General features: G+C 37.8%; 1 protein-coding gene across 6 annotated transcripts in view; it reads left to right on the plus strand.

Moving 5' to 3' along the window:
• Positions 1 to 27,871, plus strand: part of fndc3a (fibronectin type III domain containing 3A) — a 142,498-nt gene that overhangs the window by 101,116 nt on the left and 13,511 nt on the right. For all 6 annotated transcript variants that reach the window (XM_052013963.1, XM_052013969.1, XM_052013964.1 and 3 more), the window contains 12 exons: positions 4,623 to 4,761; positions 5,562 to 5,615; positions 8,805 to 8,929; positions 9,886 to 10,060; positions 10,945 to 11,031; positions 15,712 to 15,850; positions 18,182 to 18,250; positions 19,307 to 19,425; positions 21,311 to 21,416; positions 24,258 to 24,433; positions 25,561 to 25,674; positions 26,305 to 26,454. In XM_052013963.1, the coding sequence (XP_051869923.1) occupies positions 4,623 to 4,761; positions 5,562 to 5,615; positions 8,805 to 8,929; positions 9,886 to 10,060; positions 10,945 to 11,031; positions 15,712 to 15,850; positions 18,182 to 18,250; positions 19,307 to 19,425; positions 21,311 to 21,416; positions 24,258 to 24,433; positions 25,561 to 25,674; positions 26,305 to 26,454 (1,453 nt within the window). The remainder of the gene's footprint in view (positions 1 to 4,622; positions 4,762 to 5,561; positions 5,616 to 8,804; positions 8,930 to 9,885; positions 10,061 to 10,944; positions 11,032 to 15,711; positions 15,851 to 18,181; positions 18,251 to 19,306; positions 19,426 to 21,310; positions 21,417 to 24,257; positions 24,434 to 25,560; positions 25,675 to 26,304; positions 26,455 to 27,871) is intronic.

The raw sequence follows: 27,871 nt of genomic DNA on the forward strand, positions 1-27,871 counted from the left end.
TCAGGGCGGTGAATATGCTCTTGCAGGATGTGGGATGACTACACCCGTGAGAAGTGCATCCGGCTGCAGCTCCTTGCAGACTGCACTAGGGAGCTGGAGCTGGATGAACTCTGGATCATTCGGGAGGCTGAGGAGTTGATAGAGAGGACTTACAGGGAGGCAGTCACACCTAGGTTGCAGGATGCGGGTAGCTGGGTGACCGTCAGGAGAGGGAAAAGGAGTAGGCAGTCAGTGCAGGGTACCCCAATAGCTGTTCCCCTCAATAACAAGTATACCACTTTGGATACTGTTGGGGGCGTTGGGGTGGGGGCCTACCGGGGAAAGCCACAGCAGCTATGTCCCTGGCACTGTCTGGCTCTGTGGCTCAGAAGGGAAGTGGCGAGAAGAGGAGAGCAATAGTGACGGGATTCATCAGTTAGGGGAACAGACATGAGATTCTGTGGGCAAGAACGAGACTTGATGGTATGTTGCCTCCCAGTGCCAGGGTCAAAGACGAGTTGGATCGAGTCCACAGCATTCTTAAAGGGGAGGGTGAGCAGCCAGAAATCGTGGTACACATTGATACCAATGACAGAGCTAGGATGAGGTCCTGAAGAGTGAATATAGGGACTTAGGAAGGAAGCTAAAAAAGCAGGACCTCAAGTGAGGGTAAGAATAGGAAGATATGGCAGGCAAATATGTGGCTGAAGAGTTAGTGCAGGGGGCAGGGTTTCAGATTTGTGGATCATTGGGATCTCTTCTGGGGAAGGTATGACCAGTACAAAAGGGACCGGTTGCACCTGAACTTCAGAGGGACCTATGTGCTTGTGGGCAGGTTTGCTAGAGCTGTTGGGGAGGGTTTAAACTGGGTTGGCAGGGAGACGGGAACCAGAATGTTAGGTCAGATGATGGAGCATAGGTAGATGCAATGTGCAGAGAGACTGTGAGGAAGATAGGCAGTGGATAGGGCATAAATGCAGTCAGTTGGATGGGATGAAAGGTGTTTAATGCAAGAAGTATTAAGAATAAGGGTGATGAACTTGGAGCATGGATCAGTACGTGGAATTACAATGTTGTGGCCATTACGGAGACTTGGCTGTCACAAGAACAGGATTGGCTGCTTGATGTTCCAGGGTTTAGGTGTTTCAAGAGGGATAGGGAGGGGAGGTAAAAGAGGTGGGGGGGGGGGGGGGGAGAGTGGCATTGCTAATCAGGAATAGTATCACAGCTGCAGGAAGGGAGGATGTTGTGGAAGGATCATTTACTGAGTCAGAGTGGGTAGAAGTCTGAAACAGGAAGGGAACAATCACTCTATTGGGAGTATTCTTTAGGCCCCCCCACCCCCAGTAGCAACTGGGACACTGAGGAGCAGATAGGTAGGCAGATTTTGGAAAGGTGCAAAAATAACAGGGTTGTTGTCATGCTGCCTTCAACTTCCCTAATAATGATTGACACCTCCTTAGTGCAAAAGGTTCAGATGGGGCAGAATTTGTTAGATGTGTCCAGGAAGGACTCTTGACACCGCGTGCTGACAGGCTGACTAGAGGAGAGGCCATGCTGGACCTTGTACCAGGCAATGAACCTGGTCAGGTTACACACCTATCGATGGGCGAGCACTTCGGAGACAGTGACCACAACTCTCTGACCTTTAGCAAGCCATGGACAAGGATAGGAACAGACAATATGGGAAAGTTTTTAATTGGGGTAAGGCTAATTACTATGGCATTAAGTGGGAATTTGTGAGCATAAATTGGGAACACATGTTCTTGGGGAATTGCACAGCAGAATGTGGAGGTTGTTTAGGAACTATTTGCATGGGTTCTGGATAGGTTTGTCCAACAGACAGGGAAAGGATGGTAGGGTGAAGGAACAATGGTTGACGAGAGGTGGAATGTTTAGTCAAGAAGGAAGGAAGCATACAAAGTTTAGGAAGCAAAAATCAGACAGGGCTCTTGAGTTATAATGTAGCTTAAAGGAGCTTAGGAAGGGACCTAGGAGAGCTAGAAGGGGACATGAGAAGGCCTTGGCGAGTAGGATTAAGGAAAACCCCAAGGCATTCTATGTGTACGTGAAGAACAGGAGGATGACTAGGGTGAGGGTAGGACCGCTCAGGGATAAAGGGGGGAACATGTGCTTGGAGGTGGAGGAAGTAGGGGAGGTCCTTAATGAATACTTTGCTTCAGTGTTCACCAGGGAGAGGGACTCAGAAAACTGTGAGGTTGGTGTATAGCAGGCTAATGTGCTGGAACATGTTGAGGTTAAGAAAGAAACAGTGTTGGAGCTCCTGAAAAACTTTAGGATAGGTAAGACCCTGGGGCCAGACAGGATATACCCCAGGTTACTATGGGAAGCAAGGAAAGAGATTGCTGGGGCGTTGACAATGATCTTTGTGTCCTCCCTTGCCAGAGGAGTGGTGCCAGAGGAGTGGTACCAGAGGATTGGAGGATGGCAAATGTTATTCTGTTGTTCAAGAAAGGTAATAGAGATAATCCTGAGAATTATAGACCAGTGAGTCTTGCGTCAGTGGTGGGCAAATTATTGGAGAGCATTCTTAGGGACAGGATTTACAAACATTTGGAGAGGCATAGTCTTATTAGGGATAGTCAGCTTGGCTTTGTGAGGGGCAGGTCATGCCTGATGACCCTAAATGAGTTTTTGAGGAGGTGACAAAACATATTGATGAAGGTAGATCTGTGGATATGGTGTATGTGGATTTTAGTAAGGCGTTTGACAAGGTTCTCCATGGTAGGCTCATCCAGAAAGTCGTGAGGCATGGGATCCATGGAAACTTGGCTGCGTGGATTCAGAGTTGGCTTGCCCGCAGAAGGCAGAGGGTAGTAGTAGATGGAGCATATTTTGCTTGGAGGTCTGACTAATGGTGTTCCCACAGGGATCTGTTCTGGGGCCCCTACTCTGATTTTTATAAATGACTGGGATGAAGAAGTGGGAGGATGAGTGAGTACGTTTGCAGATGACATGTTGGAGGTGTTGTGGATAGCATAGAAAGTTGTCATAGGTTACAAAAGGATATAGATGGTTTGCAAAGCTGGGTGGAGAAATGGCAGATGGAGTTCAATCTGGAAAAGTGTGATGTGATGCACTTTGGAAGAACGAACTTGAAGGCAGAGTACAAGGTTAATGGCAGGATTCTTAGCAGTGTGGAGGAACAGAGGGATCTTGGGGTCCAAGTCCATTGATCCCTCAAAGTTGCTACGCAAGTTGATAGGGTGGTTGAGAAGGTGTATGGTGTGCTGGTCTTCATTAGTCAGGGGATTGAGCTCAAGAGCCATGAGGTAATGTTGCAGCTCTATGAAACTCAGGTTAGACCACACTTGGAGTATTGTGTTCAGTTCTGGTCTCCTCATTATAGGAAGGATGTGGAAGCTTCAGAGATAGTGCAGAGGAGATTTACTAGGATGCTGCCTGGATTAGAGAACATGTCTTTTGAGGAAAGGTTGAACAAGCTTGGGCTTTTCTCTTTGGAGCATAGGAGGATGAGAGGCAACTTGATAGAGGTGTATAAGATTATGAGAGACATAGAATGGGCAGCCAGGACCTTTTTCCCAGGGCAGCAGTGGCTAATACCAGAGGACATTCGTTTAAGGTGAGTGGAGGAAAGTTTGGGGGAGATGTCAGAGGTAGGTTTTTTTTTACACAGAGTGGTGGGTGCCTGGAACGCACTGCCAGGGGTGGTTGTAGAGGCTGATACAATAGTGACATTTAAAAGACTCTTAGATAGGCACATGGATATAAGAAAAACGGTTATGGGCTATGTAGGAGGGAAGGGTTGGATTGATCATGGAGTTAGGTGTTTACGTAGGTCAGCACAACAACGTGGGTCGAAGGGCCCGTACTGTTCTATGTTCTAACCAACTCCATTTCTGATTCAGCAGTGGAAGAAAACTATTTGACAAAGTGCATGAAGATGATTGGAAATTGGGTTTCTCTTTAACCTAAATCATTCTTGTTGGCAGAGAGGGTAGTGAAGATTTGTTGTTACTCAGTGAATTAATATTGCTGGTCACTCCAAACTGAAGATTGTGCTTCAGAGACCTGGTCTTTAAGTATACCTAGAATATCACTGCTCGCACATTATGGTGCATTAGATCCCAGTTGTCACTGTTCAAACTGGCCTGCGGTGCTCTCTCCCCTTTGTTATCTACAATTTCTTATGTGAACATCTACCTTACTTCTGGCACCTCATCAAACTTGGCACCTCAATTTGCATTCTTCTTAACCTGACATTCCTATGTTCCTTTTCTCCTTGTACTTCACCATTAGTAGTACATGCTTCCACAATTACTGCCTTGCTCTTTCCCAAAACCATTCTGCATTGCTTATCCTTTCAACATGCTTTATCAAGACCTTTTTTAACCTTGCCTTTCCTAACTTTATATTGTCTGCTTGGTATCTGAGTTTCCATCACCCACCTTTGGAATATTTCACTATGTTAGGGACTTTATATCTAAAGTTGTTGCATGTTTGTAAAGAATGGAAGACCTCTTTCAATACTGAAGAGTTGCAAAGTCTGGTCTGGCACTGTAGTTGATCAGTTTTTAAAAACAACAGTTAAGCAAACCAGTAGCTTGTATTGGGTATTATTAATTTGCTGAAGCTTATTGATACCATGTTGTCTCCTAAAGGGTGCAAGCAGTGTGTAACTTAATAAGAGGGGCCCCATCGGAATCGGAGAGTTTTAGAACATTGTGCAGTGAACCAGATACACCAATGGCACCTAGAATAATAAACAGGACCAAACATTCCCTCAGTCTACAGTGGAAGGTAAGGCAAATACTGAAATCATTACTGTTTGTTTTCTACAAAGAAGCTTGTTATAAATTGATATCTATTTAAATAGTGCAAATAATTTACATTTGACAACTTGATATTTACAAACATGAGTTGGGCTGCTGGCTTTTCTTACATTTGTTTATCTTGCGCATTCATAATGTTCACTCCAACTTCAAATTAGTCCATTTATCAACCAAATAACAAATGTCAAATGTAACTACTAAATCTTTACATTCTCCATTGTTGGCAACATTTTCATTCACTATGAACTACATTTTACTTTTCTCTTTTACTCAGACTGTCCTTATTGCCGAGCATTTTAATATCTTGAATAATTTTCAACAGTTCATCAATCTTCCTGTACTTTGCCTTGGTAATTAATTTGATCTAAGTGTTTTCCTCACCTTAGGAATTAACTCTTGCTCTGTACTTATCTCCTTATTGTTAGTCTGTCTATGAACTTGTATCTTGCAGAATATCCTGAAAAAAAAAATCAATCTGTGAACCTGTTTCAGTTTGTCCTGCAATTTTTAATTGGCTTGGTAGCACTTTCTTTTTTTTAAAAAAAAGCTTACTATTGTTGCTGGTTTAACTATTTAATTGTTTTCATATCATCTACCTTTACCAATAATGTCAAAAGGTATCTTGCACTTTACTGTGGTACTTTGTACTCTAACCTATATGCAAGGCACGGGATTTTTACAATTGTGGTCTTGTTTAAATTGTTCTATTAATGCCACGTCCTCCTAAGATGGACTTTTATACCTATGATATTACTTTAACTCTTTAAGGCCTCATGTGATAATGGTTCCAAAGTCACCAACTATATTCTGGAATGGGATGAGGTAAGTGAACTTTGTTCTGAAAATTCAATAGTATTATGATTACTTATTCTGATATATAGCTGACTTCCACTGTAAACCCTCAGTTTATGAACCTCCACCGGCCCCCCCCCCCCCCCCAACCATTCCTGAAAGAAATGGTTCACATAAGTTGTGGTTCTCCATTGCATCGAACAAATTCTTTGATCCTCACCCTACATCCACTCTTTCAGTCGTTGTCATTACAGTTCTCAAAAAAAGAAAAACTCTCAACTCAGCCAAATTCGGCCTCGTGCTACGTGGCAAAAGTTGATTTCTATTGATTTTATTCCTTTGAAGATGTGTATTCGCTTGTTGTGGCTCTTTACCAGAGCAAATTCAGTGTTCTAACAAATCTTATCCTGCCTCATCAGATGATACATTTACACTGCAATTTTGTTTTAGGTAAAGTCATTTGCTTAATCTTTGTATGTAACTGATAGACATCTGATTTTTAAAATATATTTGGATATTGAATTCTAAATGAACTTTGCATTAAACAATATTTGAAACACACAATTTCAGTGACTCATCTGTAATGTCTGTTATCTACATATTACACCAAATTGAAAACTGGATCCTATAAATAAATCCCTTGATTATAACAGAAATAAATATTAAGAACTAAAATTTATTTTAGAAAGCAGGGGATTTAAAACAATTGTTATCTTGCATGAATTATCTAGAGTAAATACAAGGCAAATTCTTAAAGCCATTCTAAGTGAAATTAGAAATGGCAGTTTTGTTAAATTAATTCTTCACATTATAAGACTATTGAATGGTTCCCTAGTACGATAAGATGGACTCTTGACTTCACAATCTACCTCGTTGTGACCTTGCACCTTACTGTCTACCTGCACTGCACTTTCTCTGTACTGTAGCACTTTATTCTGCACTTATTATTATTTTACCTTGTACTACCTCAATGTACTGTTGTAGTGAATGGATCTTTATGGATGGTATACAAGGCAAGCTTTTCACTGTACCTCGGTACATGTGACGATAATAAACCAATTTGCCAATTTATCTTTTACAAATAATATCCCAATGACATTAACTTGGGAACGAGGGCAATTGGGGTTACTTATTTTCTCAAAGGAGCTCGAGAAACTAATATGACACACATGTGAGGCTCCTCAAGGTAATAAAGAAGATCCTAGCTAATGTTATTAAGAGTTGTATGAAGGCAGGAGGATTTTTTTATTTATATATAAAAAAATTATAACCACATTAATAGTATGGTTGAGTGTGCCAATTAAAGCAATGCTGTGTATATTGATGGTAAAGAATAATTACAATGCTAAATGTGTTTCTTTTCACTTTCATAATGGAAAAGGAAGACTGTATATTAGCTAGTCAAGTGAAGAAACTTGCAGACTTTGGAAAAAAAATAGAATTAATATGATTTTAATTTTCTATTACAAGACTTAAATGTATTCCACCTTGGGTATTAAAAGAAAAAGGTGAAGAAACTGGAGATATGTTAGTTATATGTAGACATTACCAGTAGTTTAGAGGATAACAATTATAATGCCATTAATCCCAGAGGATTTGAGAGTAGCAAAAATTGTGCCTTTGTTCAAGAAGGGAAATAGACTTAATCCGGGAAATAGGCTTAATCCAGGTAATTATAGGCCAGTGAGCCTCACGTCAGTGGTAGGGAAGCTATTAGAGAGGATACTTGGTGATAGGATTTATGTGTACTTTGAAAGGTATGGCCTGCTTAGGAACAGTCAGCATGGCATTGTGCGGGGCAGGTCATGTCTTACAAACTTGACTGAGTTTATTGAGGAGGTGACAAATGTGCTTGATGAGGGTAAGACAGTGGACATTATCTATATGGACTTTAGTAAGGCATTTGAGAAGGTCCCTTGTGGTAGGTTGATCAGAAGATAAAGATGCATGGGATCCAGGGTGAATTGCAAGTTTGCCCATAGAAGACAGAGAGTAGGGTGCGAGGCTGTTATTCTGGCTGGAGGGTCATGACCATTGTGTTTCACAAGGATCAGTGCTGGGACCTCTGTTGTTTGTGATACACATCAATGATTTGTATGAAAATGTAGATGGGTGGATTAACAAGTTTGCAGATGATACCAAGATTGCTGGAGTTGTGAACAGTGTGAAGGACTTTCAAAGAATACAGCGGGATACAGATCAGTTACAGATATGGGCAGAGAAGTGACTGATGGATTTTAATCCAGGCAAGTATGAAGTGTTGCACTTTGAAAGATGTAATGAAAGGAGAAAGTATACAGTTAATGGTAGGCCCCTTAATAACATTGAGGTACAGAGGGATCTTGAGTTCTGGGTCCGTAGTTTATTGAAAGTGGCTATGCAAGTGGATAAGGTGGTAAAGAAGGCGTATGGCATGCTTGCCTTTATTGGTAGGGATGCTGAGTACAAGAGTAAGAAAGTCATGCTGCAGCTATATAAAACTTCAGTCAGACTACACTTGGAGTATTATGTGCAGTTCTGTTCATCCCATTATAGGAAGGATATGGAGACTGTGGAAAGGGTGCAAAGAGGTTTGCCAGGATGCTGCCTGGATCAGAGGGTATGAGCTATAAGGAAAGGTTGGACAAACTTGGGTTGTTCTCCCTAGAGTGTCGGAGGCTGAGGGGAGTCATGATAAAGGCTTTTTAAATTATGAGAAGCGTGGCTAGGGTAGATGGTCAGAATCTCTTCCCCAGGATAGAAATGTCAAACACCAGAGGATATGCTTTTAAGGTTAGAGGGGGGAAGTTTAAAGGCGATGTGAGGGGCAAGTTTTTTATGCAGAGAGTGGTAGGTGCCTGGAATGGGTTACCAGGGGTAGTAGTGGAAGCAAGCAGTTTGGTGGATTTAAGAGGCTTTTCGATTGACACATGAATATGAAGGGAATGGAGGGATAGGGATGATGCACAGGAAAACATGTAGTATAAATTGACGTCAAGATCGTCACAACATTGTGGGCCGAATGGCCTGTCCAGTGCTGTAATGTTCTAATTAAGAAGGTTTGGTCATGGATGCGTGATGTTAACTGAGCAGTTGGAAAATTACAAGCTGCTTAGTGAAAGGGAGATTTACAGTATATCAAACTAATTTCCTGTGAAAGATTGGTTTTGGTAGAGAAAATGTTTTTTATTTTGTTCTATGTTTTCTTCTGCTCCTAATTAAATGTGATTCATTTGGCAGGGTAAAGGAAGCAATGAATTTTCACAGTGTTATTCGGGGCTGCAAAAGCAATTCAAAGTTACCAAATTATCACCAGCTGTAGGATACAGGTTTAAGTTAGCAGCCAAAAATGATCTTGGAATGAGGTGAGTGAACTTCAAAAGAGCATAAAAGGAGGCCACCTGGCCTGTTGTGTCCATGCTGGCACATTGTCAGAGCCACTTGCTTGTCACAGCCCACCATCCATCTCTCCTTGACTCTGCAAATTTTTCTTTCTCACATATTTATGCAATTCCCCCATGAAAGCCATGATGGTAATGATTTCGTCCATGGTGGGGGGGGGAGCAAAAAAGGATTTTCCTTGTCTCACTTAATTCTCTTCCCCTTTATTTTATACTCAAGACTTCTGGTCGCATCTGTGGAAAGAGAAACATAATTTTGGGTCAAAACTCTTGAATTAACAGGCCTTTCTTGCATCTTCATGTCTCAGCAGTATTTTAAGCAAGTGTCACATTATGTCCTTGTTATCTGTTTAGTTGCTATCCATGGATCCTTGTACTCATGAGATTGGACCCGAGCACCATCTTAAATTATTTTGAACAAACAGTTGTATGTGTAGACGTTAAGGAAACAATTATTGTCCATTTAAATACTGAGATCAGTTTCCAAAGCACGTGTGAAATGGCGCTCCTGCCGTTTGTTATAATAAAGAGTGGTCCTTGTTTACACAGCTACATCTTGTAATTCAAAACTAATCACCATTTATAAGTTTCAATACATTCAATGGAAATAGTTTGCTAACATCATTTCCTTTTTAGATACTTAAATACTCCTAATGTGTTTATAAATGTGTAGTAATGTGTTTAATACTTTTAGAACATTATGGGACATGCTTGAGTTTACTTGATGGGTGTATTGAGTACAAAGGACAGAGCCTTGGTGGTACTTGCGTTACCTGCAGGAAGTTCATGCACCTTTCCCTAATGGATAATAAGGACTTGCTGTGTGAAGTGCTTCAAACATGTTTTGTAATTTAGAGATTGATGCTAAAAGCTAAATATATATAATTAACTGTCTCAAAATTGAAATCTTTCCCCAACAGTGACTTCAGTGAAGAAGTGCTTTTCTACACTTCTGGGAGTGTTCCTCCTACACCAGCAGGACCTCAGCTCATTAAAGCTGGAGTCACATGGTTGTCATTACATTGGAGTAAGCCTTCAGGAACTCTGTCTGATGAGGGCGTTTGTTATATTTTAGAAATGGAAGATGAAACCTCAGTAAGTCTATTAAATATTTATCATAGTTGAATGATCTTTAAGACTAAATGAATGTTGCAGTAAGTTGGTGCCCTGCTATTTCACCGCTTAGAGACTGGTTTAAAAACTAGCTTAGTGGGATAGAATGAAAGTTTCATTTCTTTGACTATAAGGGCCCCCCCACCCCCCCAGGCCAAAATATGCCAATGATAGGAATGCTCAGAGATTTCTAATGAAAAGTAGAAAAGAAAATCACACTGGTCCATCAGTGAATGTTCTTCTGACATTTAAAGTAATACTTCACCTGCATTATAACACTGTCTCCTGAGTCAAAATGCTGGTTGCGTGGTTGTGTCAAAATTAAATAGTACCTTCCGGTGCAATTTGATGTAAGATCCCTTGGGGCTGCATTTGTCTCTAAGTCCAGACAGCTATATAATAAAATAAATGCAGATTCATTCTCATTATAAATGAATCTTATGGATCTCTTCTAATATAAAACATTGTATAAGACATGTGGTTAGTTCAAAGTGAGTGGAAGCTATGTAATGTCTGCCAATAGAATACTTATGCTGGCACTAGAGACACAAAAATTCCAGAACTCTGCTTCACTTGCCCAATAAAACATGCATTCACTCCATTCCTTCCATCTTTCTAAAAAAAAACTTATCAAGATAAACTGCTGCATTCATCATGATTTTACATACCAGACTAACAAATATTTCAACTGCAATAATCAAACTGTAATTTTTGCCTGAACCAGAAACACAATTAGAAGATATCTTTTGACTAAAACTGTTGGGTAAAGGCAACCTAAATAATAGACTGCATAACTTCAAAAGTTTAAAGGAATCATTTAATGATAAAGTAAACTATTGTGACTAATTATGAATTTTTGCCTTTAGGGATATGGGTTTAAGCCAAAATATGATGGAGAGGATCTTGCATTTACCATAAAAAACCTTCGAAGAAGCAGTACATATAAATTTAGGGTAAGTGCATTGGAGAATTTTGTGATGTTAATTGGTTTGAATAGAGGAATGATACTAACTGATAAGGGTAGTGAGAAAACTATCAGTATATATTGCAATAAAATACTAAATTATACCTTTGAAAATGAAATATCCTTTAATGGTTTAAGATACTTTTATGTAGAACAGCTGAAAACAATTTGTTGCTAATCAATTCAATAAAGTAAATATATATTAGGCACTTCCTCAACAATTGTTTCGGAATTCCTTTTATGACGAACTGGATATTTGGCGTATTGGTAGCTTCATGACCCTTTTATAGTCAGAATTGTTGTCACCTCATGCTGAACCATTCAAATGTTGGACAAATCGCAGATTGAGCTTCTGGAAAATGTCTATCATCCTTCTTTCAAGAACGGAATATGCCAATCTATATGGTCATATATGAAAAATAACATGTCTGTTTGGTGAATTAAGGGAGAGCATTAAACTGAAGTAACCTAGTTCATTGCATCCCAAATTGGTTCACTTGGGCAAAAAATTGTGTTCCAAATCTGTTGTTAACTGTGGAACGAAAATTGAATTAGTCAAGACAATGGTATCTATAAAATAGATGCCATTATCACATATTCTGTCATTTATTTAGGTGTGAATGAATCTATGAAAGTTTCGTGCTGTTGTGCAGCTTATCAATTAAATGATCATAAAATGATCCAGTACATAGAGGGCATTGTCTACAAGTTCTTTGGAGATCTAAGTAGTCATTCTCCTTTTACAAATATTTCCTTAAGTTTGATCCAACTCACTTTTCAAATTTAATTTCCAATCTGTTTGCAGACAATGCATTCCAGATCATCAAAAACTACTGTAATAAACATTCTCTCATGTTGCACCAGCCACTAGAAGCAGTTTCTCCTTATTTACCCGATCAGAACCATTCCTGATTTGATTCTATCAAATCTCCTCTTAACTTACCTTGCCCTAAAGAAAAACAACTCTAGCTTCCCCAGTCCTGCATAACCAAAGTCTTTCATCGCTGGTACCATTTTAGCAAATTTCTTCTGCACCTCACCTGAGATCTTGACATCCTTTCCATGTATGATGCACAAAATTGAACTGAGGATTACCACTATTTTATAAATGTTTAGTGCTAATCTTCTGTGTGGCTCTGTTAATAGTTTCCCTTATGTTTTTTCTAACAGTTTTCAACTTGTCCTGCCATCTTTAAAGATTTCTATACAGTCTCCCTATTGGTGCATTAACTTCAAAAATGTACCATTTTGCGCTTATTGCCTCTCCACATACTTCCTACAGTCCTTTACATTGAATGTCATCAGTTTGCATCTACCACTTCAGTGCCAAATTTGAATATTTCTCTCTTTTCATCCTATTCAAATTGCTATTACTTTTCCTTTACTCTCTTTATGAGCAGCAATGGGATTGGGCAGCAATGTGAACTTGAGGTAGAAGCTTAACCATTTTCATATTGATTGGCAGACCAAGCTATGTGGCCCATTCAACTTTGGATCTTTTATGTTTCAACTTTGGGTCTTTTATGTTATATCTATTTGTATACTGTTTCCTACTCCTTTCCCTCTTTAAATCTATTCAACAATGCTTTATATATTCAGCTTGGCCATACAGTATTGTGAACTGTATATTAGTCGTATCATTTTTTTTGTTTCAGTCTCGGGGAACTCAAGCTCTGGATGTCCTTTTTTTCCCTCATCTGTGGGATATATTGATTGTTAAGTCGATCTGTTGATTTATTGGAATGTTCTTATTTTTCCATTGCTGTTTTGTGTACCCAGTTTTTGGTTCCTATCCAGCTGGCCAGATGCTTTTTAGCTCAATGAAATTAACCTCCAACCTCTCCAGTTAAATATATTTGGTCCTTCCTTGTCCTATATACCTAAATGGAAGAAATAATACTATATGAGTAGTTGAAGCTGATTGATAAGTATGGAATTATGATATAATGGCTATTATGGAAATAGTGCTTAGAGGGTTGGGTCTGGAAGCTTGCTGTTCCTGAATACAAGGTTTTCAGACATTGGAGAGAGGAGGTCATAAGGGAGTGCTACTTAAAGAAACAGTCACAGCTCTGAGAGGGAATGATATATAATACTAGGATTGTTGAATGAGGCTATACACAAAACAGAGGGATGATGCTGATGTTCTAGTTAAGGTAATGTGTGTGAAATATTGTATGGGCTAAACAGTAGCAAAGTATTAAGAGGTTTGGTAAAGTGGCTAAATGACCCAGCCCATGTGAAATGTACCCCAGACTGTTAAAAGAAGCAAGGGAGGAAATTAGAGGCTATGACCATTATTTTTCTAGTCTAGAGAGGTACCAAAGGTTTGGAGGGCTCCTAACATCGAACTATCATTTAAAAAGGAAGGAAAGGATAAACCAAGTATTTTCAGATTAGTTAGTTTAACTTCAGCAATGGGCAAATTATTGAAATCCATTCGAGAGTATAGTATAAATCTTCATTTTGAAAGGCACAGATTCATCTAATACCAGCAGCATGGATTTGTTAAGGGAAGGTCACATCTGACGCAATTGAATTTGTTTGAGGAAGTAACAAGGAGGATTGATGAGGGCTGTGTGTTTGATATAGTTTGTGTACCTTTTAGCAAGGCTTTTCACAAGACCTGTAGTCAATTTGTTGATCCAAAGACAGGAAATCAAGTTGAGGTCAAAAAGAATCTGCAAAGGGATACAAATAAGTCAAAAATTTGGTATATGCAATTTAGGAAAATGTGAGATTGTTCATTCTAATAGGAAGAAAAGAAAAGCAGCATAATATTTAAATGGAGAGAGAATACAGAATACTGCTGTGTTCTGGTCTATGAAGTTACAATACAGTTAATCTAAAGTTGAAGGAGCTTATGGTCTCTTTAAAGGGGAATATACCTGCATTAGAGGCTATGCAAAGAAGTTTCACTTGGTTGATTCTGGGAAATGAGGAACTTTGAGGAAAAAGTTGAGCAAATTGCACATATATTCATTATAAATCAGGTCATCTTGAAACGTACAAATTTCTTGGTGGGGTAGATGCTGAGCTGATGTTTCCCCTCATGGGGAAGTGTAGAACTTAGCTGCAGACTAAGTGTTGTCCATTTAAGAGTAAAAGAAAATACTTATCTGTAGATTAAGAATCCTTGGGATTCTCTACACCAGAGAACTAGGAAGGCAGTCCTATCCAATCTAATTTTTTCTTTCAACCATCTAGAATTGACTTAGCTTTCTCTTTATGGAAAATGAAGGGAATAACATGCTTTTGTGATTTATTCATTGATAACTGTTTTATGTCTTTTGAACAGTTGTCTAATAAATACAATTTGCCTAAATCATATTTTTTTTTCGATATTTACAGATTAGAAACTTATTAAAAGTTACTTTACCTTCTTTTCCAATACTATATAAAACTGAAATTACAGGAAAAATCTTAGGTTTTAATCCTTATCCGAAGGGCTTGATAGCAATAATTTATGATCTGATTATAAAAATACGTCTAGAGACACTTGATAAAATTAAGAATGAATGGGAACGAGAACTCCAGATACTCTTACCTACAGAGACATGGAAGAAAATTCTCCAGTTAATTAATACATCTTCAATGTGTGCTAGACACTCTTTGATATAGTTTAAGGTGGTTCATATGACCCATATGTCGAAGGACAAGTTGGCCCGTTTTTATCACCATATAAATCCTATATGTGACAGATGTAATTTGGAGGTGGCTTCCCTGACACACATGTTTTGGTCCTGTCATCTTTTGGAAAAATATTGGAAAGACATTTTTAATATTATTTCAACTGTATTGAATATTGATCTACAACTCCATCCTATTACTGCAATTTTTGGGTTACCAATGATGGATTCTGCCCATTTATCCGCTTCTGCTTGTCGTATGATTGCTTTTGTTACATTAATGGCCAAGAGATCCATTCTATTTAAATGGAAGGACCCTATACCCCCTACTACATTTCAATGGTTTTCTCAAACTATAACATGTTTAGACTTAGAAAAAATTAGGAGTGGTACTGTTGATCCTTTGTTTAAATTTGAGGAAATTTGGAGTCCATTTATTCAATATTTCCATATGATATAAGCAGACCTTTCAATAACCTTTGAATATAGAGGAGCAGAGCTGACGACATCATAATTTTTTTTAATCTAAGAAATATCAGTCCAGTTTTTTTTCTTTGAAGTTTTTGGTTTGCATTTGTCTATTATTATATATTTTTTTTGATTTGAGGGTTTTTCTTTTCATATAATCAAATTTCTTTTCAATTTCTTTTTTTTTGCATTATGTATACCTAGCAAGAGAGTGGGAGGTCTAGATTACATATTTTACTCCTTGTGAGTATAAATATTAACTGTTATTATTTGTTATCCTGATCTCTTCGCATCATATGTATAATTATTAATGTTATGTATATTAATTTGAATTAATTTGAAATTCAATAACAAAATTGAAAAAGAAAGAAAGGAATTGAGTGTAATGGGCAACAGACAGGAAAATGGAATTAAGCAGTTATGCTGTTACTAAATAGTGGAGCAACGTAGAGGGGCCATTTGGGCTCCTGTTCCTATTTCCTATGTTCCTATTATGTTATTAAAGAACAAAATTAATCCATTTTGAATGTCAGCCTTTTCCTCTGTTCTTAGTAGTATGCTGTATGTTACAGGTAATTGCGTACAATTCAGAAGGGAAGAGCAACCCTAGTGAAGTCACAGAGTTTACCACTCTTCCGGACAAACCTGGAATGCCAAGTAAACCTTCGGTGAAGGGGAAAATTCATGCTCACAATTTTAAAATGATATGGGGTATGATACTTTAGGCTAACTATAAATTCGAAACTGATTTTACAAGATATAGTGGAACCTTGTAATAAAATTACACTGTAATGGACACACTACAGTCAGCAGAGTATCTAAATTGGGCCAGGTTATTTATCTGTGACATAAGCACAATATTTATGCTCATCTGACACGTGACATGGTGGTACAGCAATTAATGCTGCTGCCTCACAGCTTGGGGACCCAGGTTCGGTCCTGACATAAAGTGCTATCTGTGTGGCGTTTGCATGTTTTCTCTGTGACCATGTTGGTTTCTTCCCACATCCCAAAGATGTGCTGGTAGGGTAATTGGCTATTGTATATTACACCATTGTCTATGTTAATAGCAATCAAGAAGTTATCAAAAGGAAGTTGATGGGCATGTGTGAGAGGGTGAAATTTCAGGGATACAAAGAGAGGGGGAGTGGGACTTAATGGGATTGCCCTACTGAGAACTAGCATGGGCTGAATGGCCACCTCCTGTGTCATTATAAGTGCTAGTTTCTCATGCTTGTTTCTGACATCACAACCAGAAGAAATATTGACCTAATAGCTGCCTCAATACTTGGTACATCACTTTATAACATCATCTGCAATTACTGACCCAAATTAGTTCAGCAGAGTTCTCATTAATTCTGTAGCTCTACAGGCAAATCTGATATACAGTTTGTGTTTACATCCATTAAATCTCAAGTCATTGTTTCAACTGTGGAAGCAAGCTTTCCTATTGAAATCTGTTGATGAGAAAAGAGCAATTTTAGAATGTAAAACCAGCTAGTGTCATGCTCAAAAAAATAGACTGTTAGTACAGTTGCTACTTTAACTAGCAGGTACAGTGAAACTTCAATACTCCACCTTGCAGGCATTCAAAAATGCCAAGCTGTGGCATCTGGCTCACATGATATTCTCCACACTCCTCTGAAACTCACCGGCATCTGTATTCCCACACATTCTTTAAACTTACAATCGCATTTCCAGTGAACCTGGTAATACTGTATAACATTTAAAGGTTAAAATTTAAAGTGTGTTGGGATATTAATAGAAATAATATCCATTGTGGTACTATTATAAAAATCACAAAGAGTAAGGATCCCAGTACAGATCCCTGAGGTAACAAGCACATGGTTCCTGAAAGTGGTGTCATAGGTAGACAGGGTGGTGAAGAAAGTTTTTGGCATGCTGGCCTTCAGTCAGGGCATCGAGTATAAAAGTTGAGATGTTATATTTCATTTGTACAAGATGTTGGTGAGGCTGCATTTGGAATATTGTATTCAGGTTTGGTAACTCTGCTGTAGGAAGATACCATAACGCTGGAAAAAGTGCAGAGGAGATTTACAAGGATGTTGCCAGGACTCGGCACTGAGTTATAGAGAGAGGTTAGGCAGGCTAGGACTTTATTTGGTGGAGCGTAGGAGGGTGGGGGGGTGTGACCTTAGAGGTGCATTAAATAATAAGGGGCATAGAGCATAGCTAGGGTGAATGCAAACCGCCTAGTTCCAAAGGCTGGGGAATCAAGAACTCGAGGGCATGAGTTTAAGATGAGAGGGGAGAGATTTAATCGGAATCTGAGGGGCAACTTTTTTTTACCCAGAGGGTGGTCACTATATATGGAATGAGCTGCCAGAGGAAGTGATTGAGGCAGGTACATTAACAACATTTAAAAGGCACTAGGACAGATACATGGATAGGAAAAGTTTAGGGGGATATGGGCCAAATGTAGGCAAATGGTACTAGCTTAGATGGGAATCTTGGTCAGCATGGACAAGTTGGGCCGAAGGGCCTGTTTCCATGCTGTATAACTGTATGACCTTAAGCCAGACTCAAGATTTATCAAAGTCCCAGGTGTACTGGATTATCGGAGTTTTACTGTATATTGATTCAGTACTACACAGGCAGATGGGTTTACTGAAGTTATGAGCATGCTCCCTCCAGTGCCCCCCAGGAGAATCAATGGCAATACCCTGTAGGTTTGAGAGAAGTGTGTAGGGGATTTTCAATAGAATAACTAAGCAATTCCAGTAGTTACTGGCCTTTCTGCGGAGACCAGAATTATGGAAGTGAGTGAAGAATAGAGATGCTTTCAATACCAATATTTGGTCTCCCATTATGAATCAAAAATCAAAGTTCCAATGGAGGAGCTATCCTATTTCTCATTTCTCATAAATAATCCAGTGCAATAGCAGAGCTTTCACTGTGTATAAAATATGTACTTGGAAATAATGTAACAAATGTAAACTTTCTTGTGACAGATACACATTTATTGCACACTTTGTGTTTACTAAGTACCTGGCGTGCAATCATTCAGTATTTATCTTCCAGATCCACCCAAAGACAATGGAGGATCAGCAATTACAAAGTATGTTGTTGAAATGTCAGAAGGTGTAAGTGGTAAGCCATTATTAAATTTGTGTTATGTTTTGTTTTAAATTAGTCCTTGACATATAAATTTGATTCAGAAATGTATGTGAAACTATAAATGTGATTTAAATATGTGTTCCTGTAACTTACTGAATAGAGAGTAGAAATCATTAAGAAGTTTTGATAAGAACATGACAGATTAAATTCCGTCTACGTAGCTGAGTTTTTTTTTAACTTGTGCGCAATACTCAATATTTCCACTGAAAATGACCAATTTTTTATACTCTGCGTCTGCTAAGGAATGAACACGAACCATCAAAATAAGTTTTCTTTCCTTGTACTACATTGTATGAAAAACCTTTTTGAGTAAAATATTGAAAAATATAGTTCTATAAATTTTCATTAGGGTTTGAAGAAATTTAGAACAAATGCGGGTAAAGGGAGCTGAGATTTAAATGACCTATAACCTAACAGAAGGACAGAATAGACTCGAGTAGTTCCTGGTGTAGAAATGGAAAACTACTTTCAAAAGGAGCACTCTTCTGAGCTGGAAAACATGGTGACTTGTGTTCTTCTGAAAATATTTGATGTTGAAAAGATTTGCCTTGTTTGGGAAATGTTTTAGTCTTCAGCATTAGCATTTTTCACTGAATTAACAGGATAATTCACATGCAAAATTATGCAAGGCAACATGTTGCGGTGCACTATGAAGATTTCTTTCATCTGCTGAGTTATAATATTGATTCTCAGGATGTTTGCATCCCTGATAAGACCAAAATTTGTTATCATCCCGAGCTGTATGAGAAGATGGGCGACCATCTTCTCCAACAACAGCAATTTATATTATGAAGGAATTTCTACATGTTGTGTGGCAAACTAAAGTGCCCAATAAATTTATTATTAGTAATCATTTACAAATAAACACACTCAATTTTAATGAGATTGGCAGTTTCCAAGGAATTCTAAATGTGTCATTAAATAAATTATGACAAAATATGTAGCTGAATGTTTTAAGATATGTGGCAACAAATTGGTATCTTGGCTACTAAAGATGCAAAGATGTTTAAATTATTTGTTACTTTTCAGGAAACAAGTGGGACATCGTTTACAGTGGATCTGCCAGAGAACATGTCTGTGACCACCTAGGTCCTGGCTCCACATATCAGTTGCGTGTTTACTGCATCAGTAAAGGAGGGCAGAGTCTGGTAATGCTAATATTTATTACATTTGCCAAATAAGTGCCATCTTTGCAATTTTTTTTTGTTATAAAACTGGCATGAATCTGGCAGCCTTAGAACAGGAAATCTGGCTTAATTTGTTCCTCTAGTTTTGAAAAGTGAACTTATTTCAAAAAATTAAAAGAAATTTTAAAAGGCTTGGACTTATGTGGATTTTCTTATACATATTGGTTAATTTGTACTTTATTTTCTATTATCTGTTGCAGTAAATATAACATTTCCTTTTATAAAAATCAAATCTGTTGTAGTTCCATTTGCTTTCTTTTAAATCACCTCAAATTTTGCAGTGATGGAAACGATAAGTTCAACATGTGTAATTACTATAAAAATTGGCAATTACCTCTGAATTCTGCATATTTATAGATCAATTTCATCGTGCTCCTTCATATGGTGTACGGTTACAATCTTTACTGATCCGATCAACATAGAATCATAAGGAATAGGAGGAGGAGTAAGTCCTTTAGCCCCACATTGCCTGCTCTGCCTTTCAGTAAGATCACGGCTGATGTTTTACTTCTATGGCATTTTGCTGCGCTGACCACCTAAATCTAAATATTTTTCTCCTGATATATTCAGCAACTGAACCTCCGCAGCCCTCTTGCATATAAAATTCCAAAGACTCCATACCCTCTTTCTTATCCCAGTACATTTCAATCAATACAACTTTCATTCCTCTACACTCCAACGAATAAGGCCTGGTCTGCTTGATTTCTTCAGATAATAAACTCCCAGTATCTCAGAAACCCTTGTCACATTTCCTCCTTTGTAGGGAGACTAAACCTATACATAATATTTCTAGATGCAGCCTCACCAGGACCCTATATGAGTGAAAAAGGGAATTTCTGCTTTTGATGTCTTCGATCACTGATATGTGAATTACAAATTTGCATACACTTCTCAATGTAAGCACCATTGAAAATGTTATACCATATTGAAGGAAATGCAGCTGAATTCTTAAAGGCATACAAACTATACATGGTGAACAAACTATTTAGCTCTGAAAAACATTGTGTAAAAAGTCATTCTCACAGGATAATTATTTTAAAATTCCATGGATTTTGAAAATTGTACAATATTTTAGTTAATAACTTCCATTAATGTGTTTCAGTATTTTCCTTTTGTATAAAGTGCCCAAAATATTATATAATAAAAAAAATTAAGCGAAGTTCTTGATCTGCAATCATTCTGTTCAGCTGCTAAGCTAGTTTGATGATATCGGCACTTCTGGGTGTCACAGATTCCCTAGGGAAAGTTACTGACATTAACTTGCTTCAGGAAAGGTGAAATTCATGCCTTTGTGAACAGGATTTTTGAGATGAGGGCTGAATCCCTTCGCCACTGCCTGGTAAATTAGGACCTTGTGATTCAAATGTGAATGCAAAATTCTACTAAGAGTAGCTATAACAGTAAATTCAGTGGTTTAATTTTAAAATTCTTCATCACCTCCAGTTAAGTTTATTGTGAAGAATGCATTTTTAACAATTATTGAGGTAATCAACATAATCCAGCTTCTTTCAGGAAATATTATACCTGTTAAACCCCACGCTTTACATAACTGCAATAATAAACTACTGACTAATTTGAAATTTCTTGTGCTATACATGCTGCTAATTGGAAAAGTGTGCATTTAATTTTCTATAGATAGAACAAAATGATTTTAGATTTCCTGAGCTGCTATCAAATTCAGGAAACCCACAAGAGAGGATTAAGGCCATATAAACTTAGTACTAATAAGATATATAGTTCAAAAGTTCACAATATTTAAATATTATTGGCATATATTTAAACAGTCATAACATTTCATTTCACGTTAGCACTGTAACTAATTTTCTGTGGTGTATATCTTTTAAAGGTTTCCGAAACATTACAAGTACAAACGCCAGCAGTTCCTCCAGGACCTTGTCAACCACCAAGACTTATGGGTAAACCTCGAGCAAGAGAATTACAGTTACGTTGGGGTAAGACATATTTATCTCTATAATATATCTAGGTTGTTTCGTTCCATTATGGTACATGAAGATGAGAGCTGTATTTGAATGCAGTCTAGAGAGTATAGATGACTATTTATTTAAAGTCAGTGTTCTTCAACAGATGGCACCTTTTGATTCTTGTTCCACCTTTTCAGCAACATATCAGATGATGATAGAAAGTTCAGTGTTTATTTTCTTAGCAGTTCATTAGGGGAATCAAAAAAATGTACTTGGCTAAATGGTTTAAGATGTATAAAAAAAAATTATGATTTTTTTTACAAATACACTATTTCAATCAGGATTTCTAAATTGTATTTCAAAACTGGAATGAGGTTGCTTGTAAAGAACTTCTTAATTGCCCAGTGTCAAATCACTGCAATTGCCTGTTAATCGTGGAAAAAAAAGTTTACCTGGCCTTGGATTACATTTAAGTGTCTTGGCACTGAAACAATTGAGGTAAATCTTCATAGCTTTTGTCACGAACCAGCAACAAAAGAAACACACTGAGTCATGATTCAGTGTTAACAACTATTTTATTAATCACTACTTATAATAATACGTAAAATAAAAGTAAAAATGTTAGTATGTTAGAATTCAAAAAAAATGTTAAACCTTGAACGTTAACCCCTAAAACTAAACTCTTCGTGTGTGTGTGTGTGTGTGGCAAAGTCCCAAACTCCAAGTCCAGGAATGGTTCTTAAAGTTCAGTTCTGCAAGCCATAAGCTGAAACATGAGCAAAGGCTTCTTCAACAACCACCGTTGTCTGAAGATAAGACGTAGATGTAGAGAACATAGAGAGAGTAATTACAAAATCCAAATGTTCCACGATGGAACCCAAGCGACACTTCAGTGTTTACTCGGTAGTGACTTCCTCACCCCGAAAAGCATCCGAATCGTGGTCGTCCACACACAAATACCTGTTTCCTTCTACAGGTCAGCAACAAAGTGAACTCCACCGGATTACTTCCAATTTCCATACATGGATTTCAGTGGCAGACACAGTTATTGTTTCCCATCCATCGATAGAGAAAACTAGCAGGCTGGTCTCTCTCTCCCTTCTCCCTTCTCCCTTCTCCCTTCTCCCTTCTCCCTTCTCCCTTCTCCCTTCTCCCTTCTCCCTTCTCCCTTCTCCCTTCTCCCTTCTCCCTTCTCCCTTCTCCCTTCTCCCTTCTCCCTTCTCCCTTCTCCCTTCTCCCTTCTCCCTTCTCCCTTCTCCCTTCTCCCTTCTCCCTTCTCCCTTCTCCCTCCTCCCTTCTCCCTCCTCCCTTCTCCCTCCTCCCTTCTCCCTCCTCCCTTCTCCCTCCTCCCTTCTCCCTCCTCCCTTCTCCCTCCTCCCTTCTCCCTCCTCCCTTCTCCCTCCTCCCTTCTCCCTCCTCCCTTCTCCCTCCTCCCTTCTCCCTCCTCCCTTCTCCCTCCTCCCTTCTCCCTCCTCCCTTCTCCCTCCTCCCTTCTCCCTTCTCCCTCCTTCTGACTTCTTCAACAACGTCATTACGTCCTTTATCTTCTATTGATGTAAGCACGCCACACACACACACACTCTCTATCTTAAAGGGACATTCACTGAGTCCGTAACACTTTGTAGTTCCTTGCAAATTAAAGATTTTCAAGCTATTTTTATTTATATTTTAAGCTTGAGGAACAGATGCTTGAGGAACGCTGCCCAGAAATAGCATGTTGTACTATGAATATTTGTATCTCTTGCATACCTGCCAACTGTTTGAAACAAGGATGTTTGTCTAATACTATACTTTCTATAAAGTATAGACCCTAATTGCTTAGTGATACTAATGTTTTAATTAGAGATTAAAATGTTTTAACCTATACGTAATGTTTCCTGGTAAAACAGAAGTTTCAAAATCAAAGCACTTTATCTAAACTATTTTCTCATTAGATATGGACAGTTGTTACTGGGTATTTGTTTTTACTCATTACTTATAAACAATTGGAGTAAATGTAGGCTATGTGGCTGCTTAAGTATGCAAGTCAATAAGATCATGACCAAACTTTTACTTCAAGTCCACTTACTGCTACCTTTTCTATTATCCCTTGATTTCCTAAATGGTCAAAGTGTCTAACCATTTAACTCGTAATTAGATCTTAAATATATTGTTTATTACTTTTATGTAATTTTTATGTTCATGTTTTACCTTGATTAAATACTTTGGTAAAGTATTTGAGACCACAAGTTTGCCACCTATTGTATTTCTATCACAGTGTGCCAGGTGCTTTGCTAGGAACACTATTTAACAGATTAGGAATGTGACCGTAAGAACAAATAATGTAAAATAAGAATTGGGACATCTATGAATTTTGTTATGTTTCAAGAGTTCAAGCTTTACATCAGTGGGGTACTAAGTTACCTGGAGCTTCAGATGGCATCTTAAAAATGTTTTGGTAGATCAACTCTGCTAACTTAAAATGATTATTATGCTGTTACAAAAAATATATATAGTTAAATAAATCAAAACTAGCAGATTTGATTTGTGTTTGCCACTGTTTCCATTTCCAAGTACTTGTGGATTTGCCTTTTTGTATATTTAGCACCATCTGCAGTCTTTGTTGGTGGAGTAAGGATATTTCCTTTCCATCATTGAGCCAGTAGCTTTTAACAGAAATTTGTAGACAAGCAGTGCTGGCAAATTGAAAGAAAAGTTAGCAGCATAAAAATATAATTAAATAAGAAAGATTAGTCTAGAGCGTAAAAATAAACAAATCAACATATAAGTATATTCAATAGCCTTGTTGAGCCCCTGGGATCTTTTACTGCATTAAAGGTACTTAGTTTTTGTTTAAGCTAGAATGTGCACTTGTGTTATTTGTCTCATCAGGCCAACCTCCTGTGACTGGTGGTTCCCAAGTAATAAGTTATAAGCTAGAAATGTCTGCATCAGACCAGAATGATCCCAAGGAAGTATACCAGGGACCTGACATGGAATGTACAGTCAGCAACCTGCTTCCGGGAAGGATATACAGTTTTCGACTTCGGGCTGCAAACAAAGCAGGGGTGAGAATTAAGAATTGTTTAATTCACTGCCACTACTCTTCCAGGATTGCCCAACTTGAAGTAGTTCTGCTTTTCTCTCCAAGATTTCTGTTTGCTTCTTTCATCTTTGCTCTTTTTTCGTGTCTGTGATCAAGTATCTACCAAAGCTTGCTTCCCCAAACACAACTGAAATTCCAGTATTTGCATTTTGGATTTTCACATAATTACAGATGAGATTTGTAGTCAAATCACTACTTGTTGCTTCCTGAGAGCCATATAGCGCACGCATGCTTTTGCTCTCTCACTTCAGTAATACTGACTTGCTCCTTTCCAAGGCTATCCTGGTAAATGGGTCTACTTCATCCTTTGTCACATCCTACACTTTAGTAAAGGGCTCTTTTTTTCTGCCTTGCAGATGTCAAGTTGTAATGGAAGGTTATTGACCTGATATGTTACCTCTGTTTCTCTCTTCAAACTGCTGCCTGAGCTGCTGAGTATTTCCAGCATTTTCTCCTTTAAAAATCAAAATGGTTCTGGGAGGCAGCGTTTAAGTAACATACTGTTGTCCTACACAAAAATCTTTGTTGAATTTTCGATAAATCCTTTCAAATGTCTGCATTGTACTCCCTTATTATGGTGTCTCATGCACATCCTGTCAGGAGTTCTGACTAATTTTGGTTCAGTTAATTGTTCCACCACCATATTAGGATTCATTATGGGTGGTGTTACAACACTAGAGTTGGTAATATGAATGTATGAAAATTGAGACCTGTTGCTTTGGTTTGCTAGTATAATAAAGGAAGTTAGTGATGCAAGTGAATTAGTATCATGAAAGGAAATGTGTTGATCAATTATGAAATAGAAAAGATAAGGTTACAAATAGGTAAGTGTACAAAAGTAGTAATTTTATAACCCTGAGCCCCTCTGAGCAAGTTTATCAGAAATCTATTGGGATAGATTATAAAAAGAGTTAATTTATCAACAACCTGTTATGTTGCGTTTTGGAGCTATTTGAGTAGAAAAGAATTTGGTGTCACTGAAACTATACAATTAGATTTGCCGACCTTTCAATTTAGAACTGACATTATTTCTAAACATTTTGTACATTTTAACACTTCGAGTTTTATTAATGCAGTTTTTTTTTCCAGTATGGACCATTCTCAGAAAAATGTGAGATTTGTACAGCAGCGGGATGCCCTGATCAATGCAAAGCTCCACAGGTTACGTGTAAAACAGCCACATGTGTGCATGTCAGCTGGACAGTAAGCAATACATCTTTTTCTCTTTTAATACTATCATAAAGAATTCAGTGAATAATTAAATTATTTCACGCATGGAGAGGAAATGTCTATTATTGCTAACTACTTCTAGAAGTTGTAGGATATAGACATTCGACCTAATAGTATCGTCTCAGAGCAAGTCACCTCAAAGCTTATTTGTATAGATTATAATTTAAGTCTGTTTTCAAGCCTGAAACGGAACAATCCTTGCATTAAAAGATGGAGACGTGAGGAGCGAGGCAAACTAATTTTCGGACCTCATCTACATTGCAGCAAACAGCCTTTGCCTATTGTTAACTGACTTCAGAATTCTATTTCATTTGGCTGCCTTGCCAACAGTAATCCCCAGGTAATTCCCTGAAGGAAGGGGAATAACAACAGGGATGGTGGCAGAGTTATTGTGGAGTAAGGGAGATGCCACGGGTTCTCTTGAACTCTCTCAGTTCCACATCCTTTTGAAAAAAAAAAATTATACTTGATCTTCTTAGTGGCATCTGCTTTCTAGACAGTATCCATACCCACAAAATATAAGTGGATAAAGCTGATGCTGCTCTGTTCTGTTTGCTGGATTTTTATATGCAATATATTTGTGTGCTTCATTTAATCCTGCAGGTACCAGCTGATAATGGTGCTGATGTTACAGAGTATAGGCTGGAATGGGGAGTAGTGGAAGGTATCATGCAAATATGTTACTGTGGACCTGGTCTAAGTTATGAAATGAAAGGACTCCTGCCAGCCACTACCTACTTCTGTAGAGTTCAGGTAATTGAAAAAATTCATTTATCTCAATGGTACAATAATAGAGCTTGTGAAAGTGGAAACAATACTGGGGTTGCCAGATATAACATGATGGTTAAGGGCCACTTGTGTACACTTTCAAGTCGATATAAACCATTGACAAATCTATTTTTTCTTCTTAATCAATTAACTTTATTACCATTTATGTTCAATAATTCATTGAAATAATGAATGCTAGTGATATTAGGAAGTCATTGCATAACAAAATCACAGATAAGGAAAGACATTATCCCAACTGTAGCCTATTCATTCAGTTTATTGAAAAAATACAGGGATTTCAGTTCGATTCCTGTATCTAAGGATCCATTTCTGTATATTGATCATTGTATTAAATATTAGTTCCTGCTACAGATGAGTTCAAGTAAAGGGGTCTTTCACCTGAAAAGCTAACTGTTTCCATAAATGCTGACTGACCTGCTAGGTATTTCCAGCATTTTCTGTTGTTGTAAAATTAATGGATTTCAATTCTCCTCAGAATTGTCTTTTAAAGTGAAAAGGTAGATTTGTCAATGGTTGATATTGACTTTAAAGAACACAAGTTCCCCTCAGTTCCTCCTTTTGTCAATTAACACATCTGGTTGTATCTGGCAACCCCTGTTTGTAATTGGTCTATGCTATCTGTATTAAACCTGGTTTTTTTCATATTTGAATACAGCTTCTTATTTTGAACTGTTACCTTAGTTTGAAGTAATTTACAAATTGCTCTTTTTGAGACTGAAAAGACCATTTCTACAGTATTTGCTCATAAGAACTAGACATTTTACTCAAAATGTTTAATTAGAGTGCTATGCAGTTTGTAGGTCTTTAATGAGATTTCTTTCAATTTTACCCTTAGTTAATTCAACACTACTCATGAGGGGTATCATTCAGTTTTCCTTTATCTGTACAATACTTATCACTTTGATTACATTCATATTCATATATTAATGCACTTTATCCAGCTGCTTCTATAATTTTTAGCTGCCTTCTCCAAATAAACAATCCATTTGATTCTGGTCTCATCTGCAAATTAAAATAACTTCCTGAATTAAAAATAATTTAATATTAGAAGTACAACTGATTATAACACTAACTCCTGTGATTCCCCTTGCCCCAACGTAACTCTGCAAACACATAGGTGCTGATTTCTTATCAATTCTTTTTTCTAGATTTAGTAAAGATGCTTTTTTGAGCCCAGGTTTCTTTCTCAGTGAAAACATAACTGTAACCATTAATCATAATTCTGCTAAATAAGACTTTTCTCTCTTGATAGCTATTTGAGCAACATCATCTTCAATGGGTTTGCACAATGTAGTTCTGTGTTTTCACCTCAGCTTGTTACTTCCACTGTCAATAACATAAAAAGCCAGAAAAATAAATTTTCTATGAGTGCAGAAAAGAT

The sequence above is a fragment of the Pristis pectinata genome, chromosome 4 (genome assembly GCF_009764475.1).
Source record: "Pristis pectinata isolate sPriPec2 chromosome 4, sPriPec2.1.pri, whole genome shotgun sequence".
In the NCBI taxonomy this organism is placed as follows: domain Eukaryota; kingdom Metazoa; phylum Chordata; class Chondrichthyes; order Rhinopristiformes; family Pristidae; genus Pristis; species Pristis pectinata.